This window comes from Odocoileus virginianus, chromosome 20 (genome assembly GCF_023699985.2).
Source record: "Odocoileus virginianus isolate 20LAN1187 ecotype Illinois chromosome 20, Ovbor_1.2, whole genome shotgun sequence".
Taxonomy (NCBI): domain Eukaryota; kingdom Metazoa; phylum Chordata; class Mammalia; order Artiodactyla; family Cervidae; genus Odocoileus; species Odocoileus virginianus.
Window position 1 is genome coordinate 1,194,330 of NC_069693.1, and position 18,023 is coordinate 1,212,352.

Sequence of the window (18,023 nt, forward strand, 5' to 3'; positions counted from 1 at the left end):
TTTGGGCAGCGCATCACCTTAGGGATGAGCTGTGGTAACCTCACCCCAAGAGAATTGGTTACTCAGCCTGAATGGTCCTATCTAAATTCTCTTGGTGGATGCCAACACACCTAGGTTTCTCCTGGGTCCTCATTACCAACACTACCTTCCTGCCACCTCCTGCTCTGCACCACACCTGGCTCACCCCTTTCCCTCTCCTGAGATGCCAGCTCCAATCAAACATGGCCAGTGGCTTGGAGAATATAGGCCTTGGACAAAAAGGCCACACCAGGTTCCACTGGGGAACCTCCTGGGCTCTAGTTTTCCTGAGAAGTCTCACCAGGGATGGAGAGACCCACAGTGGCCCCATCAACCAACTGGAGTGTCTGAAAAAAGCACCCCAAGTGGTGGTGAACCTCATGGAGGGAAAATACCTGATGCCATCGTCAATAATTACAGAGAAAGATGACAAGAACCTTGAAGAGAGTGTTCAGAGCATAAGAAGCCCATATCAGGAGATGGTGAGACAGGGAAGCCTAGCGTGCTGCACTTCACGGGGTTTGAGTTGGACACGACTGAGTGACTGAACAACATAAAGACTGGATGCTAAGTTTAGTTTTCCACCAAACACCCAGAGGACCCAAGCAGAATTTATCAGTTCCTTCCCTGAGTCCATCCCACTTTCACAACCTAAGAATTTTAAAAATTGGCAAAAGCTACAAGGCAGGGCTAGGTTTATTGTTTCACTGAATGCCTAGACTTAAGTGATGGGAACAGGGATGATACATATTAAAAAAGGCAAATGATATGATCAGCAATTATACAGAAGATATACAGCTGGTAAACAGCACATTAAAAATGCTCAAAATCATGAATCTCTAGGGAAATGTAGTAAAACCAATTGAAAGCTCATTGAGACAGCACTACTCACTTATTAAAAGGACTGATATTAATGACTGGTACAGATGTTGAGGAACTGGAACTCCTACAATGCAGATGGAAATGCAAAGGGAAACAGTCATTTTAAATGAGTTTCTTAGTTTCATCAGGTGTTAAAATTCATCTACCAAAGTGACTCAGACATTGCCCTGAGTTATCAATAAAAGGAACATACATCCACATAAAGAAGTGACACAAATGTTTAGAGCAGCTTTATTTTCAAGAATGAAAACCTAGAAGTAACCTGAATACTCAGAAAAAGATGAATGGATAAACAGTTGTACATCTAAATATAAGAATGCTAGTCATCAAAAACTAAAGAGATGAGATACTTGTACACATCATGGATGAATCTGAAACAATTATGAAACAAAGGAAAACAAAAATAGCCATTTATGATTCCAATCAGATAAATTCAAGAAAACGCACATGTTATCTATTCTAAGGGAAACTACATCAATGGTTATTGGAGAGGTGGGAAGGGCAAGGAGAGGTAAACATGCCATTGACAGATATGAGCATTATCAGGACTCAAGGTTCATACCTAGGTGAAGACTTGCTTCAGCATCAGTCCTTCCAGCTAATATTCAAGGTTGATCTCCTTGCTGTGAAAAGGACCTTCAGGAGTCTTCTCTAGCACCATATTTTGAAATCATCAATTCTTTGGCATTCTGCCTTCTTTATGGTCCAGCTCTCACAACCAAAAGTGACCACTGGGGACACAATAGCCTTGGCTATACACATCTTTGTAGGCAGAGTAATGTCTCCGCTTTTCAGAACACTGTCTAGATTTGTCATTGGTTTCCTGCCAAGAAACAATGGTCTGACTTCATGGCTGCAGTTTGGTGAATGTAAATTATACTTTGATATAGCTTTAAAGATTGGCTCAAAATGGAAACAACATGTATGTCCTACACTTTTTGGAAAATAGGTTCTGCAACTGTATGCTGAACCCACTAACACACTCCTCATGTCCTCTGGGGATCAGTCTTCTGTCAGTGGTAGCGAAGATGGAGACAATGAAGTACATTTCTACCTGAGTCAGCAGGAATGCTGCCTAGATCACAAGAGTCACATCCCTTTTTCCTTTCTTGCCTCTGTAATGAGGTTCTTGAAGTGAAATTCACTAGAATCAGCATATAAACTGATCCTGCACAGTCAATGTCATATAAACATCAGGATGCACTTTTAGGAGAGGTAAATTCCATCAAGTTGCCTGCAATTTCCCCCACTCCCTATTAAACCAGAGTTTCTGTACCAATTGTGGTTTCCCCTGGACCCAATGGTCATACAAATAATGAGATTAGCTCAAAGATTTGTGGACATCAGGAAACATGGTTTTTTTTAGACCTGGAGAATACATACCTTTCAATAGTGCCTCAATACCCTATAATCTCTAATCTGAATAAGGAATAAAGATTCAGAAACACTTGAAATGAGATTCAATTCAGACCAATGGCCCTCAATTTCCTCCAGTGTCCCTATACTCAACAAGGAAATTGCACATTCCCTGTACATTTATGCCTTCCTCTAGGGTAAACTCTCAAATTTTCAAAGTGATTTGCCTGTAAAAGATTTCCTATATTTAGTGCATTCCTAAGGCCTTTCTCCAGTGTGAGCTTTCTTATGACAGTGCAGCTTAGTGGTGTTAATAAAAGATTTCCCACATTCACTGCATTTAAAAGGCCTTTCTCCAAGGTGAACTCTCTGATGATAATAGAGGCTGTTGCCATGAGTGAAAGATTTCCCACATTCAGTGCACTTATAAGGCCTTTCTCCAGTGTGAGCTCTCTGGTGTACAATGAGATGATTTCTCTGGACAAAGGCTTTCCCACAATCACCACACGCATAAGGCCTTTCTCCAGTGTGAGCACTCTGATGATAACGGAGGCCAGATTTGCTGCTAAAGGATCTCCCACATTCACAGCACTCATAAGGCTTTTCTCCAGTGTGACTTCTCAGATGTATATGGAGCTGGTAATTAGTGGTAAAAGATTTCCCACATTTGGTGCATTTGTAAGGCCTTTCTCCAGTATGAACTCTAAGATGACAACGAAGGAGGTAACTAAGAGTATAAGATTTCCCACATTCACTGCACTCAAAAGGCTTTTCTCCAGTGTGGGCTCTCTGATGAACACGGAGGAGGTAATTAGTAATAAAAGATTTTCCACATTCAATGCATTTGTAAGGCTTTTCTCCAGTGTGAGTTTTCTTATGATAGTAAAAGGCGGAGTTAAATTTAAAAGATTTTCCACATTCCCTGCATTCATAACGCCTTTCACCTTTGTGAATACTCTGGTGTTCAGTAAGCCTACACTTACTATTATAAGATTTCCCACACTCACTACACACATAAGCACTTTTCCCTGTGTGAACTCTCTGGTGTTTAATTAAGGTACTCCTAATGATAAAGGATTTCCCACATTCACTACACTCGAAAGGCCTTTCCCCTGCATGTGATTTCTGATGACGCTTAAGGGCTGACCTAGACATGAAAGATTTTCCACATTCACTGCACTCATGAGGTCTTTCTCCAGAATGAACTCTCTGATGATTACGGAGAGAACTGACAGTAGTAAATGATTTCTTGCATTCATTGCAACTTACATAAGACCTCTGTCCAGAATGAATCCCCTGATGATAATGAAAGTTGAATTTAGAGGTAAAAGATTTCCCACACTCACTGCACCTATATGGCCATTCACTAGAATGAATTCTCTGATGGTAACGAAGAACAGCAGGAGTAATACAAGATTTCCCACATTCACTGCACTCACTAGGCCTTTCAGTGTGAGTGCCTTCATGATAACGGAGACTAGTGCTACTGGTAAAAGATTTCCCACACTCACCACACACATAAGGCCTTTCTCTAGTGTGAATTCTCTGATGACGGTGGAGATGGGAACTAGTAATAAAAGATTTCCCACATTCATTGCACTTATAAGGCCTTGCTCCTGGATGAGATCTCTGATGATATCTGAGTGAAGGCCTAGAGGTAAAAGATTTCTCACATTCACTGCACTCATAAGGTCTTTCTCCTGTGTGAGATCTATTATGACAAATGAATGAGGATCTAGACATAAAAGATTTCCCACATTCACTGCATTTGTAAGGCCTTTCTCCAGTGTGAGATCTCTGATGATATTGGAGAGCACTGGTAGAAGTAAAAGATTTCCCACATTCATAGCATTTATAAGGCTTTTCTCCTGTGTGAGATCTCCAATGATATTGCAAAGCATTGGTAGAGGTAAAACATTTCCCACATTCATAGCATTTATAAGGCTTTTCTCCTGTGTGAGATCTCTGATGATTACGGAGGTTGACGTTAGAGGTGAAGCATTTTCCACATTCACTGCATTTATAAGGCCTTTCTCCAGTGTGAGATCTCTGATGATATTGGAGAGTGCTAGTGGAGATGAAAGATTTCCCACATTCACTGCATTTATAAGGCCTTTCTCCAGTGTGAGATCTCTGATGATATTGTAGAACACTGGAAGAGGTAAAAGATTTCTCACATTCACTGCACTTATAAGGCCTTTCTCCAGTGTGAGATCTCTGATGATATTGTAGAACACTGGAAGAGGTAAAAGATTTCTCACATTCATAGCATTTATAAGGCCTTTCTCCAGTGTGAGATCTCTGATGATATTGGAGAGCACTGGCAGAGGTAAAAGATTTCTCACATTCATAGCATTTATAAGGCTTTTCTCCAGTGTGAGATCTCTGATGAGATCGGAGGATGCAGTTAGTGGTAAAGGATTTCCCACATTCACTACACTGATAAGGCCTTTCTCCTGTGTGAGATCTCTGATGATAAATGAGGGCAGATCTACATGTAAAAGATTTCACACAGTCACTACACTTATAAGGACGTTCTCCAGGAAATACTCTCTTATGTCCAATGAACACAGAGCTGTGGTAAAAAGACTCTGCACACTCACTGCACACAGAACTGTTCTCTCCACTGTACAATCTCTGGGGAGAAACGAGGACTGATTTGTGGCTTAAGGATTTCCAACATTTGCTGCACTTCTCCGATCCTGAATGAGTATAAATTTTTTGATGCTGACTGACAGTTGAGTTTTGTCTAAAAGATTTGCCACTTTTGATAAACAAATGAAGACCTTCCCCAGGATGAACTCTCTGGTGCATAATAAATGTTGATTTGTACCTGAATGTTTTCCCGCATTCCCTGCACACAAAACATGGCCTTTCAGTGTAGACACGCCAGTCCTGAACAAGTGTGTGTTCAGGGCTGAAGGCTTTCTCACAATCTCCTGAGGTATAATGACTTCTACTTGGTGAAGTTGATCTGCACTGGGTGGCTGTATTCAGCTTCTCGACAGTATAAGTGGCCTGCAGATGTCCCATGCTGGCCAGGATTTTCCCAGAAGTAAGAGGCTTCCCTGACACATGGAATCTGGGGCTCTTAAAAGATAAAGCCTCATGTACACAGCTTCTCAAAGGCATATAAAATTTTTTTGCACACGCCCCACAACTCAACAGTTTTTGGCTGTATTGTGTTTCCTGCTGCTCCACCAACTGGAAAACATATCTCAAGACTGAACTACACTTCTCACAGGGATGGGTCTTCTGAGAAAATGGAGCTGCTGTGGGAGATCCAGTCCATGAGACTCCTACAGGAACAGTTTTTTCACAGGGTGTCTCCTCACCTTCTGCTCCACAGCAGCAACCTGAATGCAAAGAAACATTAGTCAAGTGCACATTGACCTCCTAGGGAGGGAACTAGTTCACCATAAATGTATAGCCATTTCATATAAGAACGACCTTCAAAGAAATGGGATACTTTTTAAGACTAGGGAGTTGGAAATCAGTTTAAGCAGCAGCTGCTGTGCATTACTGGGTCTGAAAGTGGTGGAGACTTCAACAAGAAAAGGATGCAAAAATACAGTTGTCACTGACACAAGGAAGAGAAGCAAGGTCTAGTGCTTATTTCTCTGTCCATAGCTTCCTGTAGGACCTTTTCTACAGGTAGTAGAAGCTCAGTAGAAGGGTGTGATCACAGCCACGAAAACACAATCACAATTTATTTGCTTTTCAAGGTCAATTTAAGCATATATTCATACCTCACAGCATGATGCATGATGGGCAAAGTTCAGAGAGTAATAGAGAAAGCGAGGTAAGAGAAATAGGTAAGATGTTGAGTCCAGAGAGGTGGAGATGATCCCTGTGCTGGAAGTCATAGCAGAAATGACAAAGTAACAGAAATGACAGGTCGGCAAAAAGTCAACAGTGGAGGAGTAAAGGTAGAAATGGGGTGTGGTCACTGGCAATAATACCAAAGTTTTCATTGAACAAAGACAGTTTCCTGGTGTGTATATATATATATATATATATATTTATTCCCCCCCCCGGTATATTTTTAACAATGCCCTGATGTCACAGTCTCCCCAGCTATAATTCAGCAGGACCAGGCCCACTGAACTCACTGTGCCATGGCCAGAGTCATGTCCATCCCATTATACACAAAGGATTCCTTTCCCTAAGAAAGTCATAACTGCAATTACTGGGTACATGAAGCACTGAAGGCAAAAAAAGAAAAAGAGAAAGGCCAGTACTGTTCTAGAGCAACTCAGCATTACAGCAGACCCAGGAAAAAGCACAAGTTGAGTGACATCAATAAAATAGTAGAATAGGAGATACCACCCTTTACCACCAATGAAAAATAAACAACTGTCCATGAAGGACATAAATCAGCCTTGGAAGACACAAGAGTCCAGTCAAGAACTGACTCTCATATTCATGTATGGATGTGAGAGTTGAGCCATAAAGAAGGCTGAATGCCAAAGAACTGATGCTTTTGATTTGTGTTGGAGAATACTCTTGAGAATACCTTGGACTGCAAGAAGATCCAACCAGTCAATCCTAAAGGAAATCAACCCTGAATACTCATTGGAAGGACTAAAGCTAAAGCTGAAGTTCCAATACTTTGGCCACCTGATGCAAAGAGCCAACTCACTGGAAAAGACCCTGATGATGGGAAAAATAGAAGGCAAAAGGAGAAAGGGGCAGCAGAAGATAAGATGGTTAGATAGCATCACTGGCTCAATGGACATGAATTTGAGCAAACTCCGGGGACAGTGAAAGACAGAGGAGTCTGCAGTGCTGCAGTCCAGGAGGTTGTAAAGAGTAGGATACAACCTAAGTGTTGAACACCACCACCACCACCACCACAGTGGAACATAATAAAAAAAATAAGCACACAGAAAAGATCACTGGAAAGTGTCTTAAAAGAGACATCTGGAAATGACTAGGAAATGAGGGCTGGGCTGCCACTGGGCTATTTCTCTCAGCCACAAGACAAGGGCCACTGCAGTCCCAGTGGCCTCTGCTGCAGAAGACATAGCTGCCTGCTCTACAGAGGACACTGGAACTTTTGCCACTGAGTTATCTGACACTCATGGTCAGAGTGGATGCCCTGGTGAGTATGAAGCTACTGGTCAACACCCTCAGTAGGAGCTGTTGTGCTGATCCAGAAGCAGGGCTGCCACAACCCCCAAACCTGTGCCGGCATTCCAGACCCTGACTCCACCACTACACCATGTACTCCTGTGTCTCAGGCACTAGAAACAACTTTTCTATAGACATGCCAGTTTGACAGAATCACAGCCACTGTCTACATGTGCAGCCAGGCAGATTCCATGGCTGATCCCTGCACAGCCACATATCTCAAACCAAAGCCAAGGTTGCTGAGGCTATCCAATGACCCAGACCCCATAATCACTGTCACTCTGAAAGTGCCTGTATACAACACCCCAGGTCTGTAGATCCTCGACAGATACATACATCTCAGACACCAGTGTTACCACAACCAATCAGGTGACCAACAGTCAACAGGGCACCAAGAAGGATCCCCTTGGTGACAAAGTCCTCCGGGAGAAAAAGAGATCAGGAGTTCCCTAGCAGCCTTCTCCACCACTTTGGACACCCTCAGCCTTGCTGATTGAGGAATCTTGATAATCTTGATTATCTTTACTGACACTGACTTCAGGTGAAGGGACGGCACAGAGAACATAGCTGGGCTTTCCAGAGCCAGAATAGCCACAGCCCAAAGTTGAACCCACCACAGACTGAGGTCTTCCCACACCAAAAACTGTAATGTGAAGCCTGGAAGAAATGACTACACCATCAAATCAGCATAAAGAAATACAAGGCTACAGGAAACACACAAAAAATCAAAACATGAAACCAACACAGAAATACCATAATTTATCAGAAACCACACCCAAGGAAATGGAGACCTACAAAGGGTCAAAGAGTTCAAAATAATTGTTTCACCACAGTTCATTGAAGCAACAACAAAGCACAGACAATTCAACAAAGTAAGGTAAATAATACATAAACCAAACAAGTTGTTTAACAAAGAGACAAAAATGAAAAAGAACAAAACAGACTGGCCAAGGATGCCCAAAGGGACAGTCTCTGGCTGCCACACCCAAGAGCTGCAGGGGACAGGTACACCATCTTCCACAGTTGTCTACAGGTCTTCCCTGGTGGCTCAGCCAGTAAAGATTCTGCCTCCAATGCAAGAGACCTGGGTTCAGTACCTGGGTTGGGAAGATCCCATGGAGAAGGAAATGGCAACCCACTCCAGTATTCTTGCTTGGAGAATTCCACAGAGGAGCTTGGTGGGCTACAGTTCATGGGGTCACAAAGAGTCGGACATGACTAAGTGACTAACGATACCATCACTCACTGAACTCATGAAGGCTGGCTGAGAGGAATAGGACTGAAGAATCACCCCACACTTTCAACCAGTGATACCAGAGGTTCTGGTATGCCCACTCTCCAAAAAGGCACTCAGATGTGAAGAATCAACAGATAAACTGATAAATGAATATGTGGGAAATGCCTATCACATCATTGATGGGATTCTTAATATTGTCAGGCGAGTATATGCTCCTTAGTTCTGTCTCATCACAACAAAGATTTGGAGCGATGGACATTAAAGCCCTCGGCTCGTCACAGCTCTCGGGTCTTAGGCAAACCATGCTGTAGCTCTTAGACAAATCAGTGTTATAGCTCTATTTTATTTACAAGATAGTGGGAGGATCCATCCTCAAAGTGTGAGGGCATGCCAACCCAAAGTGGCAAAGAGAAGAGAGAGAAGAGAGTGGAGGAGCATGACAGTGTGCAGGAGAGAGAAAGAGAGAGAACAAAGGGGGGGGGGTAGCGCGAGCGCACACACCTGGGAGATAGAGTGAGCAGGGGGGGGGGGGGTGTACTTTGGCTCCTCCTTTTATGTTTTTTCCTCCCCCTGGGCCTGCCCTATGTAAATTGGGCTTAGCCAGAAGTGCTGTTTGTTCTGCCTGAGGTCTTCACTCCTTTCTTTGACCTTCCTTTGTTCTATTTTCACGGGCTTGTCCCTCCCTTGTCTTTTAGCAATCGCCATTTTGGACTCCTTTTCCCTCTTTAACTACCTAACATTATGATACAACAGGGAGCTAAGAAGACATATCAAAATAAGAAATGGAACAAGATCATTACATATATTTATAATCAAACACTTTCATGCAGACACAGAACAAATATATCCTCTTAATACCAGTACAGTGTCAACTAATATGTGGGAAAGGCTGTTTCTACATTGACTGTATTGCACTGATCTTTTAGCAGAATTATTCTACTTGGTCTCCAAAAGAAAACTTTCTACTGAGCTGAAATAGCACAAACAACTTACACTTTTACAGACTGCTCTTACCTATTACCAGAACAGTTTATGTATTCTTACACCTTTGGACTTCTTTTTTTTTACATCCCTACATATTTAGTGCTTTCAAAATAAGGTAAAAACATTTTACATAACAGAATATATTTGTTACAAGTTAAATTCCAGAAACATACTCAAGATCGACAATTCCTACTGTTACTTTTTTAAGTACCTTTGGACTTCTGAGTATTAAAAACTTGAATAACGAAAGTTAGGAGAACCAAGGTAGTATATATATGAGGTATACGCCTTCAGCTCAGTTCAGTTCAGTCACTCAGTCGTGTTTGACTCTGTGACCCCACAGACTGCAGCATGTCAGTCTTCCCTGTCCATCATGAACTCCCGGAGCCTGTTCAAATTCATGTCCATCAAGTCGGTGATGCCATCCAACTATCCCATCCTCTGTCATCCCCTTCTCCTCCTGCCTTCAATCTTTTCCAGAATCAGGGTCTTTTCCAGTGAGTCAGTTCTTTGCACCAGATGGCCAAATTACTGGAGCTTCAGCTTCAGTATCAGCCCTTTCAATGAATATTCAGGACTGATTTCCCTTAGGATTAACTGGTTTGATTCCCTTGCAGTCCAAGGGACTCTCAAGAGTCTTCTCCAACACCACAGTTTAAAAGCATCCATTCTTCACTGCTCAGCTTTCCTTATGGTTCAACTCTCACATCCACACGACTCTTGGAAAAACCATAGTTTGACTAGACGCACCTTGGTTGGCAAAGTAAGGTCTCTGCTTTTTAATATGCTGTCTAAGTTGGTCATAGCTTTTCTTCCAAGGAGCAAGCATCTTTGAATTTCATGGCTCAGTCACCACCTGCAGTGATTTTGGAGCCCCCAAAAATAAAGTTTGTCACTGTTTCTACAGCTTCCCCATCTGTCTGCCATGAAGTGATGGACCTGATGCTATGATCTTTGTTTTCTGAATGCTGAGTTTTAAGCCAGCCTTTTCACTCTCCTCTTTCACTTTCATAAAGAGGCTCCTCAGTTCCTCTTTGCTTTCTGCCATAACAGTGGTATCATCTGAATATCTGAAGTTATTGATATATTTCTCCTGGCAATCTTGATTCCAGCTTGTGTTTCATCCATCCCGGCATTTTGCATGATGTACTCTGCATAGAAGTTAAATAAGCGGAGTGACAGTATACAGCCTTGATGTGCTCCTTTTCCAATTTGGAACCAGTCCATTGTTCCATGTCTGGTTTTAACTGTTGCTTCTTGACCTGCATACAGATTTATCAGGAGGCAGGTAAGGTTGTCTGGGTTCCCATCTCTTGAAGAATTTTCCAGTTTGTTGTGCTCCACACAGTTAAAGGCTTTGGCACAGTCAACAAAGCAAAAGTAGATGTTTTCTGGAATTCTCTAGTTTTTTTCTATGATCCAACTGGTGTTGGCAATTTGATCTATGGCTCCTCTGCCTTTTCTAAATCCAGCTTCAACATCTGGAAGCTCATGTACTCCTGAAGCCTTGCTTGGAAAATTCTGAGCATTGCTTTGCTAGCATGTGAGATGAGTACAATTTTGCAGTAGTTTGAACATTCTTTGGCATTTCCTTTCTTTGGGATTGGGATGAAAACTGACCTTTTCCAGTCCTGTGGCCATTGCTGACTTTTCCAATTTGCTGCCATATTGAAGGTAGCACTTTCACAGCATCATCTTTTAGGATTTGAAACAGCTCAACTGGAATTCCATCACCTCCATTAGCTTTGTTCATAGTGATGCTTCCTAAGGCCCATTTGACTTCACATTCCAAGATGTCTGGCTCTAGGTGAGTGATCACACCATCGTGGTTATCTGGGTCATGAAGATCTTTCTTGTATAGTTCTTCCGTGTATTCCTGCCACCTTTTCTTAATATCTTCTGCTTCTCTTAGGTCCATATCATTTTCATCCTTCATTGAGCCCATCTTTGGATGAAATGTTCCCTTGGTATCTCTAATTTTCTTGAAGAAAATTAGTCTTTCCCATTCTATTGTTTTCCTCTGTTTCTTTGCAATGTATATCCCTTAGGCATCTATTTTTAACTAAGTGAAAACTAGATGGAAATACGAGAGAACCAGTCAATTTGCAGGAAAGATACTTAAGTTTCTGTCAAAAAATTATGACTATGGGCTTAAGCTTTTATTGTCTTTTTGTGCTGTCTTTGTGTTTTGAATGTTCAAACATATAACTCATGTTATATGAGCATATAGCCCATGCTCCTAGAGTCTGCTCCACAAGAAAAGAAACCACGGCAATGAGAAACCTACACACCATAAGGAAGAGTAGTTCCCACTCACTGCAGCAAAGACCCACACAGGCAAAACTTGAAAAAGGATAGTATCAATAACCTGAAGATTTTAACAATCTTTTTTGGGGGAGTAGAATTGTTTCACAATGTTGTATTAATTTCTTCTGTACAACAAAGTGAATCAGCCATATGTATACATATATCCCCTCCCTGTTGAGCCTCTCTATTTATTACCTTGTTTAACTAAAAATCAGTCAGTTGGAATTCCATTTAGATTCAAGGTCCTTGGTATATTTTTATGTTACAGCTATTAAAAATCACTCCAAAGCAGCTACACTGGAATACATGTAAGAAATGCTTTGACTAGTCTGAGAAAACTGTACAATAAAAATGGAAATTTCATGTACTTGCAAAAATTCTGAGTTGGTAGAATTACCTTCATCTGCTGGGTATTATGTTTACCTTAGTATACAATGATGACACTCATTGAAAACAAACAAACAAACAAGAGCTTCCCCAGTGGTCCAGTCTTTAAGAGTCCACCTGTCAAAGATCCCTGGTCCAGGAAGATTCTACATGGCCCATAGCAACCAAGCCCCTGCACCACAACTACTGAGCCCATGCTCCTAGAGTCTGCTCCACAAGAAAAGAAACCACGGCAATGAGAAACCTACACACCATAAGGAAGAGTAGTTCCCACTCACTGCAGCAAAGACCCACACAGGCAAAACTAACCAAATAAAAATGTGTTTTTAAAAAGAAAGCAAACAAACAAATGGACCCAAACAGAAATTCTGTTGCTGAAGAATACAATGAAGTAAAGCACAATGAAGACAGTATCAACAGCCAAATTTTATTACGCAAAAGTAAAAATCTAGGAACTTGAAAACAGGTGTTTCAATTATTCAATGAGGAGAAAAAAAAGAGAAAGATGAAGTGAAGAAAGCATACATGGATTATGAAACATAAAGCAAAACATTATTTGCATTTTCAGAGTCCTGGAAAGAGAAGACAGAGAGAAAGGGGTAGCAAGCAGATTTAAAGAAACAATGATTGAACACTTTCTAACTAGAGAGAAAAGATTAGATATCCAGATACATGAGGCTCATGGGTTCAATCAAAAACTTCACTGAAGCATATTATAATAAAATGGTCAAAAAGCAATTACAGCAAATTCCTTGGAGGTCCAGTGATTAGGACTGGGCACTTTTACTGCTGGGGCCTAAATTCAATCCCTGGTCAGGGAACTAAGATCCCAAAGCCTTGAGGTGTGTTTGGGAGTGGTGGGGCGGGGGCAGGGATTATATACTAGTCATAAAAAGAATGAAATAATGCTATTTGCAGCAACATGGATGAACCTAGAGGTTATCATACTAAGTGAAGTAAATAAGAGAAAAACAAATGTATGTGCTATCACTTATATGTGGAATCTAAAAAAAATACGAATGAACTTTATTTACAAAATAGACACAGATTCAGATAAAACAAACTCATGGTTGCCAAAGGAGAAGTGAGGAAGGGATAAATTGGGAATATGGGATTAACAGATGCACACTACCATGTATACAATAAACAACGATTTACTGTATAGCACAGGGAACCATATTCAATAACTTATGGTAAACTATTTAATGGAAAAGAACTGAAAACACATGGATGTATACATATATATGTATAACCAAACCACTTGCCCTATTAGAGTCCAGTACAGCAAGGATTGGGGTTGGAGAGAAAAGAGGGCAGTGCCCACACCCCAGCCTTCTACCTACCACAACAACTATACAGAAAACTGGGGAAACTAGCAGTGCCTATACCACGTGAGGACAGAGCACCTCCTTCAGAAAGGTAGGGTGAGGCAGGATACAGAGCCCAGCCCAGGTCACTGGGAAGGCTGAGTCTTACCCAGTGAGGATATAAGTGTGTAGTTCTCCAGCATCACATCCAGATACAGGCGTCTCTGAGTCTCATCAAGGAGCCTCCATTCCCTCTGGGAGAAGCACACAGCAACATCTGGAAAGGTCACACCACCCTGTCATGAAGGGGACAGATGAAAGCTCGAACATTATCCCTCTGAGAACCTACAATCCATCTCTGCACACATTCATTCCAGACACTGTCCACCAGAGCTCCCAACCTGAGAGAAGATGCCAGGCCCTGGTGCAACAGATGCTGCTGACTCCTCAAAGCCATTAACCAATGTGTTCAGCCCTCAGCAGTCACTGGGTGGAGGGGGTGGTGGTACACACAGATGCCATCTAAACTCTGGGCTTGGTGTGCAATGTCCCGTCCTTCCAGCCAAGCGATTCCCCTGGAGACTCTCAAATTGTGGGAAACCAGACACAGACAAAGATAAACTCATGTTTCACCTGTAACCTCAACACCAGGGCCTGGCGGTAGGGGCAGGGGGGGCACCAGTTCACACGTTCTATGTGCACATCATTCTGTAGGTGGCACTTCTCTCACAATTTCAGACCTCACAGTTGCACTTCCACAGCACTGCCATCTCCCTGCACCACACCATAGAATTCTTCCTGAACATATGTGTACATCTGGCGCTTGGCATCCAGAAAATGCTTGAGAAATTAAAGGAAGATTCACTACAACCTCACTCCCCTGATAACTCTAATGCCAAACTAAGCCACAAATACTGCTTAGAAAATCTCACCACCTGCCACCAGTCCTTCCTTCCATATTTGCCACCCTAAAACCATACGTGAATTTCACATTCCCACAACTCTTTTCAACTTCTTTACTGCCAGCTTTGCCCTCAACCACCACAACACTCGTCTCTCCACTCAAGCTTTGTAAAAAACCCAGCCCTAAAAATCTCCCCACAAGACATCACTTCAGTTCAGTTCAGTCGCTCAGTCATGTCCAGGTCTTTGCGACCTCATGGACTACAGCATGCCAGGCTTCCCTATCCATCACCAACTCCCAGAGTGGACTCAAACTCATGTCCTTTGAGTTGGTGATACCATCCAACCATCTCATCTTCTGTCGTCCCCTTCCCCCACCTTCAATCTTTTCCAGAATCAGGGTCTTTTCCAGTCAGTCAGTTCTTGGCATCATGTTGCCAAAGTACTGGAGTTTCAGTATCAGTCCTTCCGATGAATAGTCAGGACTGATTTCTTTCAGGATTGACTGGTTTGATTTCTTTGCAGTCCAAGGGACTCTCAAGAGTCTTCTCCAACACCACAGTTCAAAAGCATCAGTTCTTCACTGCTCAGCTTTCTTTATAGTCCAACTCTCACATTCATACATGACTACTGGAAAAACCATAGCCTTGACTAGATTGACCTTTGTTGGCAAAGTAATGTCTCTGCTTTTTAATATGCTGTCTATGTTTGTCATAGCTTTTCTTCCAAGGAGCAAGTGTCTTTTCATTTCATGGCTGCAGTTACCATCTGCAGTGATTTTGGAGTCCAGGAAAATAAAGTCTGTCACTGTTTCCATTGTTTCCCCATCTATTTGGCACGAGGTGATGGGACTTGATGCCATGATCTTAGTTTTCTGAATGTTGAGTTTTCAGCCAGACATAGTAACTCATAATTGACATCTGCCCCAGACCTCATCCACTAGCAAGACTAAAACATCCCAGATCCCATCAAAATTCATCACAAAATCTTGAAGAAGCCATATAGTACTAAATAAGCAGCAGCCCCAGCCTCACTGCCTTCTTGTCTCAATTACTCCTGGTCTCCTCAGCCATTTTTCCTCCACTCATCCCACACAAGCCTTCGCCACCTGCCAGGCTGACCTCTTTTACACAGTTCCCACTGCTACTTCGCTACCTCACTTGGGTTTGCAATGCCCACAAACATATCCAGGCCCTGAGCAAAAGAACCACTCCTCAAGACACACCCGTCTTCTGACCTACTAATATCATGCCTACTATAACCTGCATTCCCCTCCTAAATGTGATCCACAGCTCCACGCTGCTCCACACAACAGTCATCACTTTTGAAAGTTTCCATTCCTGAACACCTTCCCAGTTTTCCAGACCTGCCTAGTCAACTGTCCAATCGTTGCCTACACTCAGTCTTCTCTGAAACATCTCAGACTCTTAACAGAGCGAAAACAAACATAATATTTCCAAGGAAAATTAATCTGCTGCTAAGGTCCCCATCCAGTTGATGGGCCTTCCATCCCTTCATCAACTAAGGCCAAAACCCTGAGGGTCATCCCTCGCTACTTCCTTTCTGTCACCAACAGACCCACAATTTGGCTTGGCCCGTCTCCAAAAATGGATCCAGAATTCCTGAGACATCGAGGGCAGTCCCTCTGGTCCATGAATACTCAACTAGGCAATCACAATTAATCATTCCATGCCTCCTGCTGCCCCTCCCACTGTTTACTTCTATAGTCTGGTCTCTGCAACCTGTTGGAGCTTCTTTTGATTTCGGAAAGACTACCTCCTACCTGCGATTCAAACCTCTCATTACTTGTGTAACAAATTGCCAACTTCTCAGGCGGCAACACTGCATGCCTGAATCTGGCCCCGCCGCATCTGGCTTCTAAATGAAAGCAGAGAAGTTGTACGTGGTTCTGGTTAGTCTGACCTACAAGCCTCTGCATTTTGGGGTCCCTCCATCTGTCATGCTCTCCCACTCTCCACCATGCGGTCAGAAACGGCCTGACGACCGCCTCACCATCCTGAATCCCGGGGCCTGAGCTGCGGGCAAGTGAGCATGGGCCCCAGACTTAACTGTCTGGTGCAGCATGGGCTTCCCAAGGTGGCGACAGTGGTCAAGAATTCTGCTGCTCAGGGCTGGTGCACTGAGATGGCCTGAGGAAGGGGATGCGGAGGGAGGTGGGAGGGGGTTTTCAGGATGTACACCCACGGCTGATTCACGTGAATGTATGGTAAAAAACCACTGCAATACTGTAAAGTAGTTAGCCTCCAATTAAAGTAAACAAATAAATTTTTAAAAATGTGTTATAATTCAGAAAGCCTTTTCTATGTCTGAAGCTTGGAACTGAAAAAAAAAATGTATTAAATGTAGCCTCTTGCTTTCCTTCCTTAGAACAGCAGCATGGAGTAAGAGGCAGACTGCTTGAGATTAAATTCTAGGGTAGTGTACACCAGCTATGAGCCTGTACAATGTGCTTAATACCTCTGTCCTAAAGTTTCCTCCTCTATAAAAGTTACCACCTACTTCACATGATTACTATTAAGAGGCAGACTGCTTGAGATTAAATTCTAGGGTAGTGTACACCAGCTATGAGCCTGTACAATGTGCTTAATACCTCTGTCCTAAAGTTTCCTCCTCTATAAAAGTTACCACCTACTTCACATGATTACTATTAAGATTAAATAACATATATTGAGGGTTTAAAATAGTTCTTGGTAAGCACTGTGTGTTTACTGTTATTTTTGTGACCGTTATTAACACCATTGTTATTTACATATTCTAGTCCCTCTGCTCAGGATGTATTTTCTTTCTTCCTTCACTTGGCAAAATACTTCTCATTTTTCAAAACCTGACTCAAAAAAACTGTCCTGAACTTTTAAAACAATGTCCTTTTTCAGTGCTTTCATAACAATCTTTGTATCTATAATTATTAACAAAATTATACTGAAATTATCTATTTGAATGCCAAACGCCAGTACACACTTGCCTCCTTCCTCCCCACTAAGTTCCTGGAGAACAAGTTCTTCTCCATTTGTTCCCTAGAACTGATGCACAATTTATATATCAGGGATCCACCCGCCCCCAAAAAAGAATCCGCCTGCCAATGCAAGAGACACAGGCGACGCGGGCTCGATCCCTGCTTCGGGTCCCAGGAGCAGGGCATGACAACCCACTCCAGTATTCCTGCTTGGAGAATCCCATGGACAGAGGACATGGACGGCTACGGTCCATGTGGTCGCAAAGAGTCGGACAGGAATGAAGCGACTTAGCACGCAAGCACGGAGCAAGGGCGGTGAGGGCCGGGAGGACTAGCGTTTACCTGAGGTGGGTCCCGCAGCGCCGCCGCAGCCATCGGACTCTGCCTTGAGAGGGACGGGAGTGTCGGTCCTTATCCCGGGTCTGGCGCTGTGCAGCGAGGACAGAGCCTCCTCTCGGACCCTCCCGTCCCCAACCGGGGGGCCAACAGGAGAGACGCCAAGCAAGGGGGGTAACCAGGCTGGCTAGGCGGGTGT

General features: G+C 42.9%; 2 protein-coding genes across 4 annotated transcripts in view; both read right to left on the minus strand.

Moving 5' to 3' along the window:
- LOC110141288 (zinc finger protein 418-like) overlaps window positions 1-17,919 on the minus strand; it is a 55,727-nt gene extending 37,808 nt beyond the window's left edge. Inside the window, exon 1 of one of the 3 annotated variants that reach the window (XM_070451594.1) lies at window positions 13,781-13,870. The gene's annotated coding sequence lies outside the window, so the exon portion shown is untranslated. Of the gene's footprint in view, window positions 1-13,780; window positions 13,871-17,830 lie in introns of those variants that run through there. The other 2 variants (XM_070451593.1, XM_020900161.2) reach the window with 2 other exon arrangements.
- Window positions 1,109-17,919, minus strand: LOC110141276 (zinc finger protein 585A-like). The gene is made up of 3 exons (XM_020900115.2): window positions 17,831-17,919; window positions 13,781-13,907; window positions 1,109-5,612 (listed from the first exon to the last, which is right to left on the minus strand). Exons 1-3 carry the CDS (start codon window positions 17,861-17,863, stop codon window positions 2,515-2,517), a joined length of 3,258 nt encoding a protein of 1,085 aa, XP_020755774.2. The 5' UTR covers window positions 17,864-17,919; the 3' UTR covers window positions 1,109-2,514.
- Window positions 17,920-18,023: the final 104 nt, after the last annotated feature.